This window comes from Actinia tenebrosa, unplaced genomic scaffold (assembly GCF_029948245.1).
Source record: "Actinia tenebrosa isolate PJP-AT-01 unplaced genomic scaffold, QUT_ActTen_1.0 PGA_scaffold6__47_contigs__length_16458017, whole genome shotgun sequence".
NCBI classification, from domain to species: Eukaryota; Metazoa; Cnidaria; class Anthozoa; order Actiniaria; family Actiniidae; genus Actinia; species Actinia tenebrosa.
The window spans coordinates 4272349-4291995 of NW_028292583.1; the positions used below are offsets into that span (position 1 = coordinate 4272349).

Here is a 19647-nt window from a genome sequence, read left to right on the forward strand (position 1 = left end):
GCAACATATTTTGAAATAATGAACTCAGAACTAAGACTTCCTCTTAAAAGTCCATGAATGAGCTTCTTCCTGAAACAGTAAGAAACCAAGGCCTTCCTTCCCTCAGACCTAAGAGGTTAGTTTTATTTATTTGGTTTGGTTTTATCATCACATCAAAAAACGATCATCTGAATGGACTCTCTCCAATCAGCACCATTTATCAATCCCGCATACCTGCAGGAGCATGGGCCACCATGGAGAAACACCAAGGATTTGAATATTTAAGCTCCTTACTCCCAAAAGGAACGTATTTTTTCCACTTCCATCTTACGAATCAGTAGACAGACTTCCTCCACTAACACCACGTCCAGCATTAGAGGACACCGAGGGCCTTGTTTTCCCCAGACCCCAGGAAGGATTTTGTTTGTTGGGTTTTATCATCACGTCAAAAAACGATCATCTGAATGGACTCTCTCCACTCACGTGCAATGTGCCCATATCGATTCCTACTGGAAAAGACGATAGCAACATCATGGAAAGACACCAAGGAGTTGAATATTTAAGCTCCTTACTCCCAAAAGGAACGTATTTTTTCCACTTCCATCTTACGAATCAGTAGACGGACTTCCTCCACTAACACCACGTCCAGCATTAGTAAGAGGACACCGAGGGCCTTGTTTTCCCCAGACCCCAGGAAGGATTTTGTTTGTTTGGTTTGGTTTTATCATCACGTCAAAAAACGATCATCTGAATGGACTCTCTCCACTCACGTGCAATGTGCCCATATCGATTCCTACTGGAAAAGACGATAGCAACATCATGGAAAGACACCAAGGAGTTGAATTTTTAAGCTCCTTACTCCCAAAAGGCACGTATTTTTCTACTTCCATCTTACGAATCAGTAGACGGACTTCCTCCACTAACACCACGTCCAGCATTAGTAAGAGGACACCGAGGGCCTTGTTTTCCCCAGACCCCAGGAAGGATTTTGTTTGTTTGGTTTGGTTTTATCATCACGTCAAAAAACGATCATCTGAATGGACTCTCTCCACTCACGTGCAATGTGCCCATATCGATTCCTACTGGAAAAGACGATAGCAACATCATGGAAAGACACCAAGGAGTTGAATTTTTAAGCTCCTTACTCCCAAAAGGCACGTATTTTTCTACTTCCATCTGACCGAATCAGTAGACGGACTTCCTCCATTAACACCACGTTCAGCATTAGTAAGAGGACACCGAGAGCCTTGTTTTCCCCAGACCCCAGGAAGGATTTTGTTTGTTGGGTTTTATCATCACGTCAAAAAACGATCATCTGAATGGACTCTCTCCAATCAGCACCATATATCATTCCCGCATACCTGCAGGAGCATGGGCCACTATGGAGAAACACCAAGGAATTGAATATTTAAGCTCCTTACTCCCAAAAGGAACGTATTTTTCTATTTCCATCTGACGAATCAGTAGACGGACTTCCTCCACTAACACCACGTCCAGCATTAGTAAGAGGACACCGAGGGCCTTGTTTTCCCCAGACCCCAGGAAGGATTTTGTTTGTTGGGTTTTATCATCACGTCAAAAAACGATCATCTGAATGGACTCTCTCCACTCACGTGCAATGTGCCCATATCGATTCCTACTGGAAAAGACGATAGCAATATCATGGAAAGACACCAAGGAGTTGAATTTTTAAGCTCCTTACTCCCAAAAGGAACGTATTTTTCTACTTCCATCTGACCGAATCAGTAGACGGACTTCCTCCACTAACACCACGTCCAGCATTAGTAAGAGGACACCGAGGGCCTTGTTTTCCCCAGACCCCAGGAAGGATTTTGTTTGTTGGGTTTTATCATCACGTCAAAAAACGATCATCTGAATGGACTCTCTCCAATCAGCACCATATATCATTCCCGCATACCTGCAGGAAGATGGGCCACCATGGAGAAACACCAAGGATTTGAATATTTAAGCTCCTTACTCCCAAAAGGAACGTATTTTTCCACTTCCATCTGACGAATCAGTAGACGGACTTGCTCCACTAACACCACGTCCAGCATTAGTAAGAGGACACCGAGGGCCTTATTTTCCCCAGACCCCAGGAAGGATTTTGTTTGTTGGGTTTTATCATCACGTCAAAAAACGATCATCTGAATGGACTCTCTCCACTCACGTGCAATGTGCCCATATCGATTCCTACTGGAAAAGACGATAGCAACATCATGGAAAGACACCAAGGAGTTGAATTTTTAAGCTCCTTACTCCCAAAAGGAATGTATTTTTCTACTTCCATCTGACGAATCAGTAGACGGACTTCCTCCAATAACACCACGTTCAGCATTAGTAAGAGGACACCGAGGGCCTTGTTTTCCCCAGACCCCAGGAAGGATTTTGTTTGTTGGGTTTTATCATCACGTCAAAAAACGATCATCTGAATGGACTCTCTCCAATCAGCACCATATATCATTCCCGCATACCTGCAGGAGCATGGGCCACTATGGAGAAACACCAAGGAATTGAATATTTAAGCTCCTTACTCCCAAAAGGAACGTATTTTTCTACTTCCATCTGACGAATCAGTAGACGGACTTCCTCCACTAACACCACGTCCAGCATTAGTAAGAGGACACCGAGGGCCTTGTTTTCCCCAGACCCCAGGAAGGATTTTGTTTGTTTGGTTTGGTTTTATCATCACGTCAAAAAACGATCATCTGAATGGACTCTCTCCACTCACGTGCAATGTGCCCATATCGATTCCTACTGGAAAAGACGATAGCAATATCATGGAAAGACACCAAGGAGTTGAATTTTTAAGCTCCTTACTCCCAAAAGGAACGTATTTTTCTACTTCCATCTGACCGAATCAGTAGACGGACTTCCTCCACTAACACCACGTCCAGCATTAGTAAGAGGACACCGAGGGCCTCGTTTTCCCCAGACCCCAGGAAGGATTTTGTTTGTTGGGTTTTATCATCACGTCAAAAAACGATCATCTGAATGGACTCTCTCCACTCACGTGCAATGTGCCCATATCGATTCCTATTAGAAACGACGATAATAACATCATGGAAAGACACCAAGGAGTTGAATATTTAAGCTCCTTACTCCCAAAAGGAACATATTTTTCTACTTCCATCTTACGAATCAATAGACGGACTTCCTCCACTAACACCACGTCCAGCATTAGTAAGAGGACACCGAGGGCCTTATTTTCCCCAGACCCCAGGAAGGATTTTGTTTGCTGGGTTTTATCATCACGTCAAAAAACGATCATCTGAATGGACTCTCTCCAATCAGCACCATATATCATTCCCGCATACCTGCAGGAGCATGGGCCACCATGGAGAAACACCAAGGATTTGAATATTTAAGCTCCTTACTCCCAAAAGGAACGTATTTTTCTACTTCCATCTTACGAATCAGAAGATAGACTTTCTCCACTAACACCACGTTCAGCATTAGTAAGAGGACCTCCCCAGACTCCCAGAGCCACACTTTCACCATCCCTAAGTTTCTCTCATTCCTTGATCCAGTCTTTTTGATTGGTAAATCCCGGGGGCACACATCATTAGAAGTACTTCGTCAACTAACACCACGTCCAGCATTAGTAAGAGGACCTCCCCAGACTCCCAGACTCCCAGAGCCACACTCTCACCATCCCTAGGTTTCTCTCATTCCTTGATCCTGTCTTTTTGATTGGTAAATCCTGGGGGCACACATCATTAGATGGACTTCCTCCACTAACACCACGTCCAGCATTAGTAAGAGGACCTCCCCAGACCCCAACAGGCACACATCAGTAGACGGACTTCCTCCACTAACACCACGTCCAGCATTAGTAAGAGGACCTCCCCAGACCCCAACAGGCACACATCAGTAGATGGACTTTCTCCACTAACACCATGACCAGCATTAGTAAGAGAACCTTTCCAGACCCCAACAGGCACACATTAGTAGGACTTCCTCCACTAACACCACGTCCAGCATTAGTAAGAGGACCTCCCCAGACCCCAACAGGCACACATCAGTAGGGATATTTCTCCAATAACATCACGTTCAGCATTAGTAAGAGAACCTCCCAAGACCCCCAGCGGCACAATCTCACCAATTCCTCATTTCCTGTCATTCCTTCATCTAGTGGCTTTGGTTGTCAGACCCCAACGGGCACACTCTCACAATCCCTTATTTCCTATCATTCCTTCATCCAGAGTTTATTAATTTGGTTTATTATTTGCTTGATTGATGAGAATATTTTAACTTTATAATTTGGTTATATTTTAAATTTATTGTTTAGTTTTTAGATATTTAAAGTTAACATTTTAAAGTTTATATTCAATATTAATATCTGTTTAGTAATCTTGTCAGGTGTTCAGTAGACGTGCATGTGCCATGTTTATGTTTCAATCTAGTACATACAGTTCTAATTTAACTCATTACCTTGTAAAAGTTTCCAATAGTTTACACATGCTTGCTTGTAACTTGGCTTTGTGTTATCAGTGAAGTAAGTTCTATCGTCTCTGTGAATCCCATGAAGTATTCTTTCTAGAAAAAAAATATTTTAGTATGATGTGTGGGCTCCCTGTGCTTAATGCTATTTTTTTCAGTGCATTTATCATCACTTATTGTCGAATTATGGTCGCGTGACACAGAGCTTCCTCATTCTTAATATGCATGATGTTCAATCAAATGCTAAAGATCCAGAAATGCTCTAGTATCCTGCAGCCAAAAAATCTGGTGGGTCTGTATACATTAACACTTCAGTGTCACTGATAAAAATTCATCTTAACCAGTAGATAGATTTATTGGATGAGCATTCACTTATCAACTGGATAAGGATTTATGTATTGAATAGTAAATACTCCAGTTTAGAGTTCTCTTTGCTCAGCTTTATCATGGTTGTGTGTTACAACCTTCTTACAACCAGGCCCTTAAGATTTTCTATGGGGCAAAGTAAAAACATGCATGCTTTTGGTCCTAATGTCACCCTTTTCCTGAGAGATCGTGCAGTTAAGATATTTCATATCCGCAGGGCTTAAAATAACAGCTGATCAGTCATTGGTTACGATCATATGCCAAATTAGTTTTAGCTTAGTCATACCTCATTTCTGGCAAAACGTTACCCAAAATGGCCAGTAAGGCACATATTTAACCGGACAAGTCCCAGTTCTAGCCAGATATAGTCCAATTGTCCAGCCGTTATTCTAAGCCCTGACCTGGTGTCCATAAGACCCAGTTCAGCAAGTCAGAATGCAGCTCAATTTGGAGGGCAAAACAACTGGATTCCAATTCTTATGAGATTGAAATTCTTTTGTTTTGTCCTCCAAAAGCTGAGCTGTTTTGATGTCCCATGCAAGGGGTCTATAGTAACTAGACTCCAAGGGAAGCGCGGTGGCGTAGCGGTGATAGCGCAATGCCTCTCACCAAGCTAACGTGACCTGAGTTCAAGCCTCGCCAAGCTTGGTGTTGTATGCGAGTTGAGTTTGTTTGTTGGTTGTCTCCTGTGATTCTAGGGATATTCTCCAGGTACTCCAGTTGGTGGGTACCTCAGGTAAAACCAACTCGGACACCCCTCCCCAGCCATGCCAACCATAAGAATGCTTTTATGTTTTAACACCTACTCATCACATGGCCTCTTTCTTTAGTATCTACAGGCAACTGATCATGAGCTATTGATACTAATGCATCATGATTCAACCCTGGCTTTGAATTTAGGCAAAAGGGATGTTTCAACATAAGTGTATATTTATCAATCATTCAAAATATAATTCAATATTAGCATAAATACCTTGCTTGTTATTCATCCCTGGTATCATTGTTTGTTTGTTCGTCTGGTCAGTGGAGTGCTGTCATCTCAGTATAATTTTATATCCCATATCCCGTGACGTTTTTTCACTGTAAATATGAAAAATGCTCTTTACTTTTATTATGTAAAAAAACCTTTGTGCAAAACTTGTGCAACACTTGCAATTATTTATGGTTTTGCATGCATTTTAAATTAAAATAAATCTAGACTCCTACCCAGATGGCACTCACATTTTTGTTAATGAAGTGGCTATTCGAAGACAAACTAACTAGCAAGTCAGGAAGCGAGTTAGGAAGCGAGTTAGGAAGCGAGTTAGGAAGCGAGTTAGGAAGCGAGTTAGGAAGCGAATTAGGAAATCATACATTCTAGCCAAGATTGTCTTAAGGTGACTAGCTACTTTATCAAGAAATCATTACAAAATGTTCTTAGAAAAATATTTTATAGAGAGTTTAACGCTGATTTCAAAAATGAAAAGAAAAATTGGCTGTCCTGAGCTTGTTTTCAAGATAATGAATTTTGAATACGGCTATCTTGACAGGTTTTGAAAAGAAAATTGCCTGCGGAAATCAACCTTTTCACAAAACAATTCATAACTCACAAATTAAAAACTCTACATCTACTTTAAACACTATTTTCTAAGAACTAATTAAAAATATCTGAAAGTTTAAAAATAAGCTCAAATTCCAGCATGTTGTTAGCTAGATGAACCAAAATCGCAATCAAATGAGGACATTAAAACGCTTTTTTTTCCATTCTTTTTCCGACTTGCTTTGAATAGGGTATGAATTTTTTACTCTCTAGTGTCTTTTAAGAATAGGCACAGGTTTTTGTAACCTCTGGCGGCACATCTCTATCCAGAACCGGGTCGACTACAACCCCCCAGGATCCCATTGTCTAATAACCACTATAACCATTACTAAAAAGGTAAATTATACACCGTGAAAAAGATGAAAAAACTTACTGACGTTTCGGACGCTAGAACTTCGTCGGAGTAAAAAGCCTTTTTACCTTTTTCCTTTTTACTCCGACGAAGGACTAGCGTCCCAAACGTCAGTAAGTTTTTTCATCTTTTTCACGGTGTATAATTTACCTTTTTATCATTACCGTTTCATTAGAAACACCGACGCAGCTCACACTAGCTTTTAGCTAGTTATATCTTACTATTTAGTAATATTTGGTACTAAGAGTAAGTATTTGTTTCATGGTTTAGTGCGACCACTCTAAGAATTGCAAAGTTGAACTTGTTTACGATTTCGGCTCACTTACTTCAAATGAGCATTTGACTCATAGTACGAGTAGTTTATTATTTTACTTCATCCTGCATCTGTCCTTGATTCTTTTGATTTAAGTAAAGCTATGTCCGTGTGTGCGTATGCTCCGTGCTAAACATCATCACACACCAAACACCAGCTTTTCAATTTATTTTGAATTTCAATTTCTTGGGAACTTGATGTTCGAGTAGCCAGAATTACCTTCGTGGATACCAATTGAATGAACGGTAACAATAAAACGTTTATTAAAATTTAAATAATAACAATATCAACATCGTAATAATAAGGTTTAAAGTAATAAAATATCCTTAATAAAGTACAAGCACTTAAGAATTGCACTTTTTATCAGAACCGAAATAAATTTAACACTAGCAGAACTGTCTAGGTTGCAAGATTTCAGTGATATGAAACTTTAAGGACTACTAATTCCGCATCGCATCTAATTGTCTTTGAGTCCAATGGCTAAGAAAACGCCAAGAACTACTACATAAGACATCAGCTCCTTTGCTTGGCGGCAGGAGACGGAATGTAATAAGTTTGGCATACATACTTCTACTAGGTTCAAGGTAAACAGGCAAGCACAATGGACGCGGCAAGAGTTCGACGTCTTATATGCATGATGACCCAATACAATTTGAAAAACAAAACACACCTTAGAAATAGTAGGCACTGTCCTTATCCTAATCAGAGCAAAAGGTAACTTAGATGTCGATGTTTAACAGCTGCCGTAAGCTACCGATCTGGAAGTCATCTAAAATTAAGCCAGGGTCCTGCTTAATTAAAGAAGACGTTATGTAACCATGCCTTGCCCGCAAGCATTCCCACTGACAGTGGTAATAACGGTTTCCTTCGGTGGAAATGCGACGATTGCCATGGCTGTCGTGTTCGAATGTAACCAGGAATTGTCTTACTTCGACATGCTATGTTGATCTTTCAAGGATGGAATAATTTAGCATGATAAATGAAGGATTATGAATAATGTATTACTTACCGGCTTTCGTCTTCCGACATCGTGTTGAGAAGCAGACAGATCCGTTGTTGAGCCAGCAAACATGTTGTCAGCGAACGAGAAACAGTCGCGTTACACCCATAAAATTAATAATTACCGGCTGATGCAGACGTTTTACTTGCGATTTCTTTTTTTAAATATATATTAAATATTCTGTAAATATTCTGTAAATATTCTGTAAATATTCTGTAATAAAATATCATTCGCTTCCTAACTCGCTTCCTAATTCGCTTCCTAACTCGCTTCCTAACTCGCTTCCTAACTCGCTTCCTAATTCGCTTCCTAACTAGCTTCCTAACTCGCTTCCTAACTCGCTTCCTAACTGGAAAGATAGGCATCCTCGGCTAGTCGTACGTCACCCTTACGGCGATTTGTATTTGATCTTCCAACATTTACCAAAATTTTTCACTCCCGTACAAATAACAATCGCGAATAATTCGTACGGGAATGAAAAATGTTGGCAAAAATATTCGCTGAACCGCGACTCCCGTACGAATAACAATTGCGAATAATTCGTACTGGAGTCGTCAGAAATTCTATTGCGTGACATTCCCCGCCGGTGTCACTGACCTCAGACTACACGAAACAAATTCGCGAAAGTGTCGCGAAAGTGAGTTGTTCTCTACTGAGTACAGACTCGTCAAATAAGTTTGAATCAAAATAACATCACTGACATGAATCGCCTAACTGGTCTAAACAAAATATCGTTATTAGGTTGGAAAAAAATACAGAGTTCCCGAGAAAATCGACGAAATTTTTGACTCCCGTACGAATAGCAAATACTACAAGTCGCCGTACGGGTGACGTACGAATATGCACAGGAAGGCTTTCGAAGGCTTTGCGTAGTCTTATAAGACCACAATACCGCAGGCCTAAACCCCACTAAATTTATTTTTGACCGTTTAAAAATTCGTACAGTATTGAACATGAAAAATAACGCTTGTGTAGAGGTTTTCTGGTAAGAAGCTAAACTGGTAGGCGGCCATATTTGAAATAAACGTGTGACGGACAGCGAGGCTTCAAACTCGAGAAATGTAAAGTATTGTTCGTGGTTGAACAATAAAACAAGCATAAATACCTTCTAGTTTCAAGTGTGCTTTCATATTGACTCGTAATTCATCATTGGAATCATAAATTTTCACTTTTTTTCGGCTTCAATACCGCCTGCAACTCCTGCTCCTTGCTTACCCAAGCTGCTCTGAATCGAAGGCTTGTGTATGAATACAAGCGTGCAGCCTTGCAACATTGATGGCACGTCGGAATGCTGAAGATGTGAAGTTTTAAAATACCCGGCCTAAAACCTTCATTTAATTTCCTCTTATTGTTCTATACTAGTCAGGGGGAAATATTTCCCCCGAAAAAAGGAAGAAAAGAACGAAAGAAAATATGAGGCTAAGGGATAGGAAAAAAAAGAGAGAAAAAGAAAGAAAAAAAGAAAAAAGAGTAAAGAGAAAGAATTAAAGAAGGAACTTCAAGGAGTCCTTGCTAATATAAAGAGCAGAATACTTGTAATTATTTTAATTCCAATTTCATTCTACTGAGCGTTATAAAGAACATGATTGTCTTCATAAGATCTCACCAAAGGGGGGTTCCACCCTGGATCAGCCATTCATACGCCCAGTACAAGAAGGAAAGAAAAGGCCTATTCAAATGGTTCAACAATTACAAAATGTTTTATCTCATGCCAGTTATGTTTTCAATTTTTTATTTCACTTTCCCAATTCATTTACCAGTAATACGACATTTACAATACAAAATAATACCAAGGATTTGAAGCGATATTGCCGATTACACATTTTACTTATGATAAATTAGAATATTGATAGATGTTCAATGGTAGGTTATAGCAGAGAACACCAGGTGCAATCGTTCAATCGTCCATGATTCTTCATAGGATTTCCAAATCAACATGACGAACTTCTGGATTCTTTTTCTAAAATAAAAATAAGTGACCTTATTTTCATGATAACTTAACCAATTTGTTATAAATAATTAGATCAATCATTCAAACATCAACCAATCAGCTATCAAATAAAATGACAGATTCAGGATAATTTCAGGGGAGTGGCTGTTACCTAGAACAGGCCGAATTCTTGGGGTGCTTGTTAAGTCATAGCCGCCGTTTTGGTTGACTATGCAAAGCATTCCTCATTAAAGCTTCTTTTGTTAGATCAACCAACATGGCGGCTGTTTCATTGCTTTTTATATCTCAAGGGATTTTTTGGTCACGTTGTTGCACTCCAAGAATAGGTCATTCAAAGATCCAACAATAGCTGGAATATATGATTTTTATAGAACGAGGAAGTTAGTGTTGAGATATTTGGTGTTGTGAATTTTAAACACCACGATTCGTTTTAATATGTATGCCCATAATTCCTTGCCCTCTAGAATGACCTATCGCCTCTCCCCTTTGGCATCGACAACCTATTATAAAGTAGGTGTAAAGTAAATGAGCTTGAAAGCACGCAGTTAGGTACCTACCTTAATGTTCTTCTCAATACGATCCACTTGCTGTCCCAGCACATCAATAACTTGTTCTCCATACTCCAGCATAAACTGCTCCAACTCTTGCACTGTCGTAAGCTTATGGACTTCCTGTTGTAAGTGTATCAAAAATGTCAAAGGATCAGCGATCTACCAAAAACCAGTGGGGGTGGGGTGGGGGTTATTGTACTGAACTTGCGAAGCAGGGTGTGCTAGAGTTAATTTTTCTGTTTTTTCCTACTAGATGTTCAGTTAATGATGGAGTGGAAGTGCTTGTCTCTCTCACTAATGTGACCCATGAATACATAAGGAATTTAGGAATGTGAAACAGCGGAGCTGTTTGTTGACTCACTCTCTCTCTCTCTCTTCTCATCTTACCGCTAACATCTGCTCCATGTCCACTCTGCTTATATGACAGCGAGTAATCTCACGACCATCGAAGTTCACCTCAGCCTTAAATCGAACAGTATCGGCACCTGTGATAACAAAAAACATCAGGGATCCTTGGATTTAACTGCCAACATTAAGTTTAACCGCTTACTACTAAAGAAATAGAAAACGCGCGCGCGTGCTGTGTGCAGTTATAAAGCACGCGAGAAGTGTTAGGAGAAGCACGACGCGTAGCGGAAAGCTTTTTGATACTTCCCGCTACTTCTCGAGTGTTTTGCCAACCCTCAAGTGCTTTATAGCTCCACACAGCACAGCAAGCAAGTTTTTTATTTCTTTTATAAAATACAAATTACAGGAATGACGAAACTGGAAGTGCGCGCCCGTGCTGTGTGCTCTCATAAAGCACGCGCTCTCAACCAATCAGAAGGCAACATTTATACCAGTTATTTTATAATTCTTTATTAGTACATAACGATTGTTATCACTCACCCATTTCTGTAGCCTTAACGTCATGGATGGAGCGTACAATAATATCACTTTCCAATACTTCAATAATCTGTTTTAACCGTGCTGGAGGCATGGATCTACGAAATGTTAAACAACAGTTTTGAGATTTTAAACGACAGAAAATCTAGACTTGATTTTCATGACAACAACAACAAAAAATAGGACAAATGGCAGATTTTCTCCCTTTTACAAAAGCTTCCCAGAATTGTCTAGAAATGTAATAAGCGTGCGCAACTCTATATTGTGATAGAAGGAATATTTAGCAAAGGAACCTAAAGGCAAGGTAAAGGCGCATATTGCGGCGCGCTGTCATCTTCAAAAGCAGCGCCCCCCTAATCATTTGTAGCCTTTTTCACCTCCTGACGAAGACAGTTAACTTGAAGACGACGGCACAGACCACATACTGCAGAGTTGAATGGTGCGCAACCCGAAGAAAGAGTTGTTTTTTGAACAGATTACTGAATCTCTGAGTCAGTTATATAATGATATTTCCAAAAGCTTTCGGCATGCTTACCTTCCTATTAGAAAGTCGGCATTCCTACTGATTAGAAAAAATGCTACAGTACCTAAAAGACCTGAGGAAAAAAAGAAAGCGTTCATTAAAAAGCCATGTACACCAAAGCAGTGATTTATACGTTATCATGGCTAAAAATAGAAGATGAAATAATATACTTGAACAATATCCGAGGGACGGCTTTGTAAAGTTACGAAAGACCACGGCTCAAGACACGGTCACGGTACATAATGAGAACTTTTGAAGAAAGGGCGCAATATTACTACCCGTCTACAATGGCGCTACAACCATCAACCTTACTACGTACACTGCACAATCTTTCCCATGAAGTGGCTGGTAAAATAAAAGCTGGCCTAATGGTAGGGAAGGCAGATACACGCATATACATACATACATACAGAGTTGCTTTTGCAGTCATACATAATGTTCCCTGTCATTAGATATAAGTACTGTAGTGTTTACCTCCAATCATGAGAGATCCAATGGCATCGTATACTGGGCTTCCCGTGTAGGACGCTAAACCAAGACACAAAGCAGCTAAAGTAACACCAGTAACGGCCGCACCATCTTCCATCAGTACCGCGATGGATGTAGGGTCTCTACCACGTATCACTGAAGAAATAGAAGTATTAAAGATAAAGTAAATGATGATGATGATGTGAATGTAGATGATACATGATAATGATGGTGATACATAATGATGATGATGATACATGATGGTGATACATGATGATGATACATGATGATGATACATGATGATGATACATGATGATACATGATGATGATACATGATGATAATACAAGATGATGGTGATGGTAGTGATCGTGATGATGATGATAGTGATGATGACTGTCATGATGATGATGATGCATGAAGATAGGAATATATGATGATGATGATAGTCATGATAGTCATGATGATGATGATACATGTGGAAGATGATAGTGATGGTGATAATGATTGTGTTGAGGATAATGATATGGATACATGAAGATGCTGATACATGGTGCTTGATGATGATAAGCCAACATTAAGCCAAAATTTTGACACAAAATTGTTGGCAGACCCTGACAAATGTCCCAAATGATGTGTCAATTGTTGGGGCCATTTGTCAGGTTTGTCATTGATAGATTGATGGTAGGGTACACGTCAGTAGGTATAGCTAGGTTATTGGCGTCAATTTTGTTGAGCGTATAGTTTTAACAAAAAATCGAGATTTGTGCGATTTCCTATACAAATTCCAAACATTCCATGTGTACAAATACTACAGTATCTAAATGACATTAAGTATTACAATAAGGAATATGACAATGATCACATAGATTATATTCAGCCAACAAATACTTACAATATTCTCTTAATGATACCCCACTTTCTCTAGCACTGATCTTTAATTGGTTGAGTGCAACAATTAAAGATGCTCCTTCCATGATGAATGATCCACCAAGAATTGTATACGCCTAAAAGTTAATTAAAAATAACAATGAATTTACATCCATTGCCATGTTTCAGGGGCATTTATAAGTGAGGTCTCTATAATAGGGGTGGGGGGAAGAGAGGACTGTGTACCATTTTCAAAATCCTGCATAAGTTGATACCCTGTAGAACAGAGAATTCGAAGTATAAGCTGTTCAAGGCTTACTGGGTTGCCTGTGGAAAGACGGTGTGCTTGTAAAGCCTTTCATGGCCAGTTAACCCCATTATATTTGGGTAGAGAAAAATGTATATCCAACCTTTATGAACTTACTATTCATGCTTGCATATGCCATTATGTTTATGCTTGGGTCACTAGTGAAGTCCAGGGTCATAACTTACCACTAACAGATTCTCTAGAGTGGTGGGGACTATGAGAGAACACACACCATGATACACAGAAACACCTGCACCAAGGAAGAAGATCCCTACTCCACTGATGAGAGAGTAGACATATCTTGCTGTTGACCAGCCATATCTGGAAAACATGAATGGAAGAATGAATGGATGGATTGCAATATGCAACATTCACTCTTTTGGGAAAAAAAGTTTCCAATGTTTTTCATTGCTACACACTGCAACATAAGTTGCAACTGGGTAATCGGCAAATAGACTACAGTCAATCGAATGATTGGTTCTGTTTCTGATTCACCTGTTGCTACTGTTGTCTCAATCAGTGTGTAGCAATAAAAGTAGTGGTAAAATGTTTCCTGACTCTTAATGATTGAAAGTATAGTTATGTAACAACTTACGGATGATCTGTGGAAGGTTTCTTGATGGATTGTCTAATACCTATTGCTAATAAACACTAAAATAGGAAAGACAATAATCGTGGTAAATTAATAGTTAACAGATCTTGACAAAATGAGCAATTTCAAATGTTTGTCTGCATTGATGTAATCCCCATCTACAAGATAACAATATGCAATCACATTTGGGGACTACAGAGCACTCTTACTAAAAAACAGGTAGCCTAACGGTTAAAGTTGAGTAAGGTTCAAGTGGCTGTATCAAAGAACCTGTTGAATAATTTATGTAAGAGTAGGAGATTGCCTCCCAGTTCAACACCTGTCCCAATTTGGAGGCATAACACTAACTAACAATTCACACTCATAATTTTAAGCTGCACGGCTCCTAATAGCACCTTAAATGCAACTTGTAAAGTTCTCCACTGGTCATGCATTTAAAAGGTATTGAGATAAGAACTTACGACTATTATTATTATTATGGCTATATTCAATATGCATCCTATACCTGGTTTAGTAAGTCAGCTAATGAATGTATGGATTCTGACAGCATTGTTGCTGATCCTGTGTAGAAGTACGCACCAAACTTGAACAACATGACTGATAAATTACTGTGGAAACAATGACAAAACATTGAGATATTTGTATGCCATCAACGGTAAATATCTGTGTCATAGACACCATGCATCAATAAACATCTTTACCTCAGGCATAATGTTTTTTCCAGTTTACACTACTTATCATTCCCTAGCCTATCATTTCTTTGTTTATTGATGGCACATATGTATTAAGAAACATGAATATGGATAACAACTCAAACAAAGAACCTTAATCTCAAGAGAATTATACTTGTCTGAAATAGGGAAACATTGAAAGGTCTATTCTCAGAGCAGCTCAATTTGGAGGACAAAAAAAATGGGTGGAGGGGGGGCTAAATCATAGAAAATGGGAGGAGAGAGAAGGGAAATAGTCCAGCCCCCCCCCCCCCCCTCCCACCTCTCTGTGGTTCCTGTTCTGGGAATTGAAGCAAGGGGGCTCTATTGAATATCACTGCATGCTATCCTACCTTAACATGGCATATCCTACTACTCTTGCAGAGCCTCTTAATTTAAGTTCTCTCTCATTTGGGCCACCAAGAAGCTAGAAAATCATAAAATGTGTATTATTCGGATTCACTATCCACTGTTAATATCACTCAAAACAATATTTCTACTTCCCCAACAGAGGGGGTATTATTTTTATTTCTCTGAATTATTTTTCTGTGTGCATAAAACATCTAAACACCTTCTTTGGGGATTTGAAATATCACTGAACAGTCTGTGTGATGATTTGCAGCTCTCTCTTTACAAATTCCAAATGTAAGTCAAACAGAACAATGCCTTAATATTTAAGCGAACAGCAATGAATTATGGTACAAGTTTGGATTTGTAACCCGATACTAACCATAGTTTCATGGCTGCGTCGTGAATGATCCTTGACTGATTTCTTTAAATGACCAATTAATGAAGCCAAACCTTGATAGAAGATAAGAAAAATATAATTCAAAAATAACCCAAAACAAAGACAATTGTGGAAAAAAGCATGGGATTCTTTCAACATGGCTGGTGTAAAGTAATGATATTTTTCGGCTTCAAACATTTTGGGAATTATAGAATTTTTTATTTATTTGCAACTAATGTTATGTTAAGTCATTAGATATTACTCTGTAGATGAATTTTAATCATTCTTTGGTAAAAAATGGAATTTAAAAAATACTACTTAAAATAATGACAATGTTGACTATTATCATGGTAAAACTAGATGCCAATGAAGATCAATCTTACCTTTCCGAAATTTTTCATCTTCTTCCAGTGCTTTTTTCCTGAGCCATATTTCCTTTGCAAGGGCTTCGGGACTGCCCCATACCTCATGAGCCCTGGAAAAAGTATTTACAATTTTTATAACTCTATTCTCCCTTCAAACTCAACCACTTGAATCTTTTCTCAAACATTTAAAAAAAATTTTAATTCATACAAAAATTGTGACAGACAAGCAAGGTGACATGGTATAAAACTAACAATATTGGCTACGTCTAGGCCAATCACAGATACTCATATTGAGTGCCGTCATCTTAATACAGTACCTACATGGCACTCTGTGAGTCCTCCATATTATATATGTCCACTAACCTAACAGTCATAGAAAATCTGTTCTGTAATATATACAGTGGTAACTTTGTTAAATTGACACCTTCTGGACTTAATTTGCCTGTATGGTGTCTGCTTTATAAGGTGTCTGTTGGCTTACTGCAGTTTTCAACATTATGCTCAGTAGTTGCAACTGCATGCTGAAAGTTGTTTTTTTTCCACTGCTGTCAATCAAAAGTAATCAACCTGTACCTTAAATATTTTTATGAATGACAGCAATGAAAAACCAAAATTTCCAATGGGCAACTTGCAACTACTACTGAGTAGAAAATAGCAGTAACAAGGGTATTTGCAGAATGTCATAGATAAAACCAAGATTAGGATTACCTCTTTTCCACATCTGATTTCAGGAAGTACCGATCAGTTGGATTTTGAGTTGCAGTATATGCACTTCTCACAGATCTTGTCTTCAGTCCTTCAAGATCACTAGATTATAACATAATATCCATTGGTTAGTTGAGGGTGGATTGACACCCAACAATTCGGTTCCAAAAGCTAGAACTGAAGAGAAAACGAGTATGTGTAACTTTAATCTGTTTAACAGTACTAATAAAATATATTTTACACTAAATTAGTACAAAATAGTGCCAAAACTGTAGTTTTCTATTGTTTCATTATTGTTATATTTATATCACACTCAAAGTATGATTTAGTGCTAATATTGCCTTTTTGCAAATACTACTTCTGTTTTATGAATAGACTTGTACAGTACTATTATTAAATACCTGGGCTTCAGGAGATAATCACTCATGGCTCGTGTATCAGAGATGAAGGTGTTTTCATAATATTTCTTGTTAAAATCAATCTCTGTGACATCTTTTTTGATGAGTTTCTTGATAATACCACCTAAAAAGAAGGAAAAAGAATGATCAGTGCATATGTAGCTTGAACCCTTACATTGCAATCTCAAACTCTGTTCTATTGAATGCTTGCACAATAGGGTGAGCAGTAGGGAATGGGGAAAGGATGTCTTCGTACTTAAGCCTATAGATGCCAACCCTTTGAATATCCAAGGCTACCCCTTTTTCTAGAGAACATGCTCAGAGAATATTATTCTCAGGCAAAGTAATATAATATCAAGTGAAATAAACATGTTTTATCAGCAGAGTACAAATATTGCAGGAGAAAGCCTGGATTAAGTAGAAATATCCTGCTACATTTGCAGCACTCTTGGTTATTATTTCATACAGTAAAAAAAAAACAACCAGTTATTGAAAAATAGTTTAGTAAACTCTCCCCATTTCAATTTGAATTGAGCTTATCAATGGTTTAATCAATTTACCTGACACTTCATTATTCCTGACTTGCCCACTTTCAACCTTTGCAGAAGATGGATGCTTTTTCGCATTTGTCTCAATCTTGTCATTGTTGCCATCACTTTTAGATGTGAATGGCTTGCCAAGCACAAATACTTGTGGTCTAAATTTCTTTGGTCTCAAGAGAGTATGATAAAACTGGTTCTTGAAACATGCTGTCAAATCAGAGCAAAATACCTATTATTACAGGGCTTAAAATAATGGCCAATCATTGGACATTGTCTGGCCAGAATGGGAATTTGTCAAATCTTTGCTTTGCCAATCATTTTGACCATAAAAGCTTAACCAGAAATGAGATAAGATGGAGTTAAAACTAATTTGGCCAGTCATCACGAAGCGTGACTGACCATGCACTCATCATTTTAAGCCCCCCTTTATTCAACATTTATATCTCTTGCCCCATTATCACTTAACATACATAATTTTTTCTTTGTTAGTAAGAGAAGAGAGAACTTCTTGTCAACAAAGATTATTCAATGCATGTGAGTCATGAAGTTCACAAGCAAAATTCATCCTACAATCTGTTATGCAACAAAATTAACATTACTACGAGTTGCCCACATTACTGGCACTTTTAGGTTTGAACCACAGCTGTGAAAGGCAAAAGTTTTGGTATATGTGTCACCCATGCCAAAAATGCAAAGAGCAATCAGAAAAATGTATTACAACCACACTATATGATCAGCAAAATATGAGTTTGAGGTATGTATTGAGCCAGCCAGAAGACTAAAGTCTATAGTAGAAGATTTTCTTAAATAAAGTACCCGGGGCAGACCTACGTATATAAACACATAGACAATACCTGTAATTGTTATCATTCGTTCTATTTAAGAACTGCTTTTGTACAAAAGCTAAATGTTAAAGTGTGTACATCAGCTGGTAATTAAATCTATAACTAACGGTAATTATTGTACATGCCAATATGTACACAGATGTTCTACTATACTTACCCCTACAGAAGAGCGCATCTCCCAACCAGAATAATGCAGTTCTTGTAGAAGACAAAGAACGAACTTTCTCTCCTCTAAGAAAGACATAACCTTTCCTTAGAACAGCAATGTTTGGTTTGTAATTCTTGAGCAGGTACAAGGCTCGAAGAGTACTCATCTTCACAAAGCCTTTCAACAATGAAAAACAACTATCTATCCATTCCTTTCCGGTAAAAAATTTTTACAATAAGATCTCTTAGTATTACACAGTACTAGGATATCGTTTGACCGTTGTGGGGTGAATTAAAGACAAACGAAGTGATAAATGCGGATTTTGTTCATTTTTGCGTCCGCCATGTTCTTTTTTTGGGCTTCTGTTGACGTTTTGGATGAGGGAGACTGGGTATTAGGGTTGAGAAGGGAGTCGGAGTTCTGCGCGGTCACCCTGTGTTAAATGGATTGGATCGAAGGACGGAGTCGAGGGAGGGAGGGAGGGAGGGAGGGAGGGAGGGAGGGAGGGAGGGAGGGATAGATGAATGGACAGCTAGGAAACTATATGGTTTATTTAGGCTCTAGGCATTTCCTCTCATTACAACCTATATCTAGCTTTATTTATTTGACCAAATAAGTATTTTCTTTTCAATGGTCTAAATGTATAATTTAATGTAATGTAACATAAAAGGAAATGTGAACAAAGATGTATTGTATTGTACAGAGGAAGCAGAAAAAGAAAGAATAAGGAGGAAGGAAGGAAGGAAGGAAGGAAAGTGCTGGAATTAATTAAAACAAAGAAGACGTGGTTACAAAAAGGAGTTGAGAGCAAGGGACGCTAAAATCTCCCGATCTTTGCAATAATCATCCACAACGTACGCACTAATGCCACGAGACATAAGCCACCTCAACTCAATACAATAATGAAACAAACATCCACAAATTAATAAGTCAATTAACTCCAATGATTGAAATCTGTACACCAAGAAAAAATAAAGCTGGGTCAAACAAAGATTGAAATGTTCAAATACACAGGTACACGTCCTTATAT

The 19647-nt window shown here is 38.6% G+C and overlaps 1 protein-coding gene and 1 long non-coding RNA gene across 2 annotated transcripts; both read right to left on the reverse strand.

Annotated features, from left to right (window-relative positions):
* Positions 1-4334: 4334 nt before the first annotated feature.
* Positions 4335-9252, reverse strand: LOC116290661 (uncharacterized). Its single transcript, XR_004196485.2, has 3 exons — positions 9138-9252; positions 5762-5868; positions 4335-4518 (listed from the first exon to the last, which is right to left on the reverse strand). It is a non-coding gene; the product is annotated as an uncharacterized LOC116290661 (long non-coding RNA).
* A 495-nt stretch (positions 9253-9747) lies between these two features.
* On the reverse strand, positions 9748-18968 carry LOC116290662 (proton-coupled zinc antiporter SLC30A9, mitochondrial). Its single transcript, XM_031697748.2, has 17 exons — positions 18627-18968; positions 17643-17831; positions 17086-17206; positions 16688-16786; positions 15998-16089; positions 15618-15688; positions 15241-15314; positions 14683-14785; positions 14181-14236; positions 13771-13906; positions 13304-13415; positions 12417-12566; positions 11955-12015; positions 11423-11517; positions 10922-11019; positions 10541-10654; positions 9748-9992 (listed from the first exon to the last, which is right to left on the reverse strand). The coding sequence occupies exons 1-17, from the start codon at positions 18781-18783 to the stop codon at positions 9948-9950; spliced, it is 1773 nt and encodes a 590-aa protein (XP_031553608.2). The 5' UTR covers positions 18784-18968; the 3' UTR covers positions 9748-9947.
* Positions 18969-19647: the final 679 nt, after the last annotated feature.

Excerpts from the sequence above, each read along its gene's own strand:
- LOC116290662 (XM_031697748.2), bottom strand. The coding sequence starts at position 18,783 with ATGAGTACTCTTCGAGCCTTGTACCTGCTCAAGAATTACAAACCAAAC. Across the intron at positions 15,689-15,997 it reads AGATGAAAAATTTCGGAAAG|GTTTGGCTTCATTAATTGGT; the intron begins GTAAGATTGATC and ends TCTTCTATCAAG. Across the intron at positions 11,518-11,954 it reads GCCGACTTTCTAATAGGAAG|ATCCATGCCTCCAGCACGGT; the intron begins GTAAGCATGCCG and ends AACATTTCGTAG.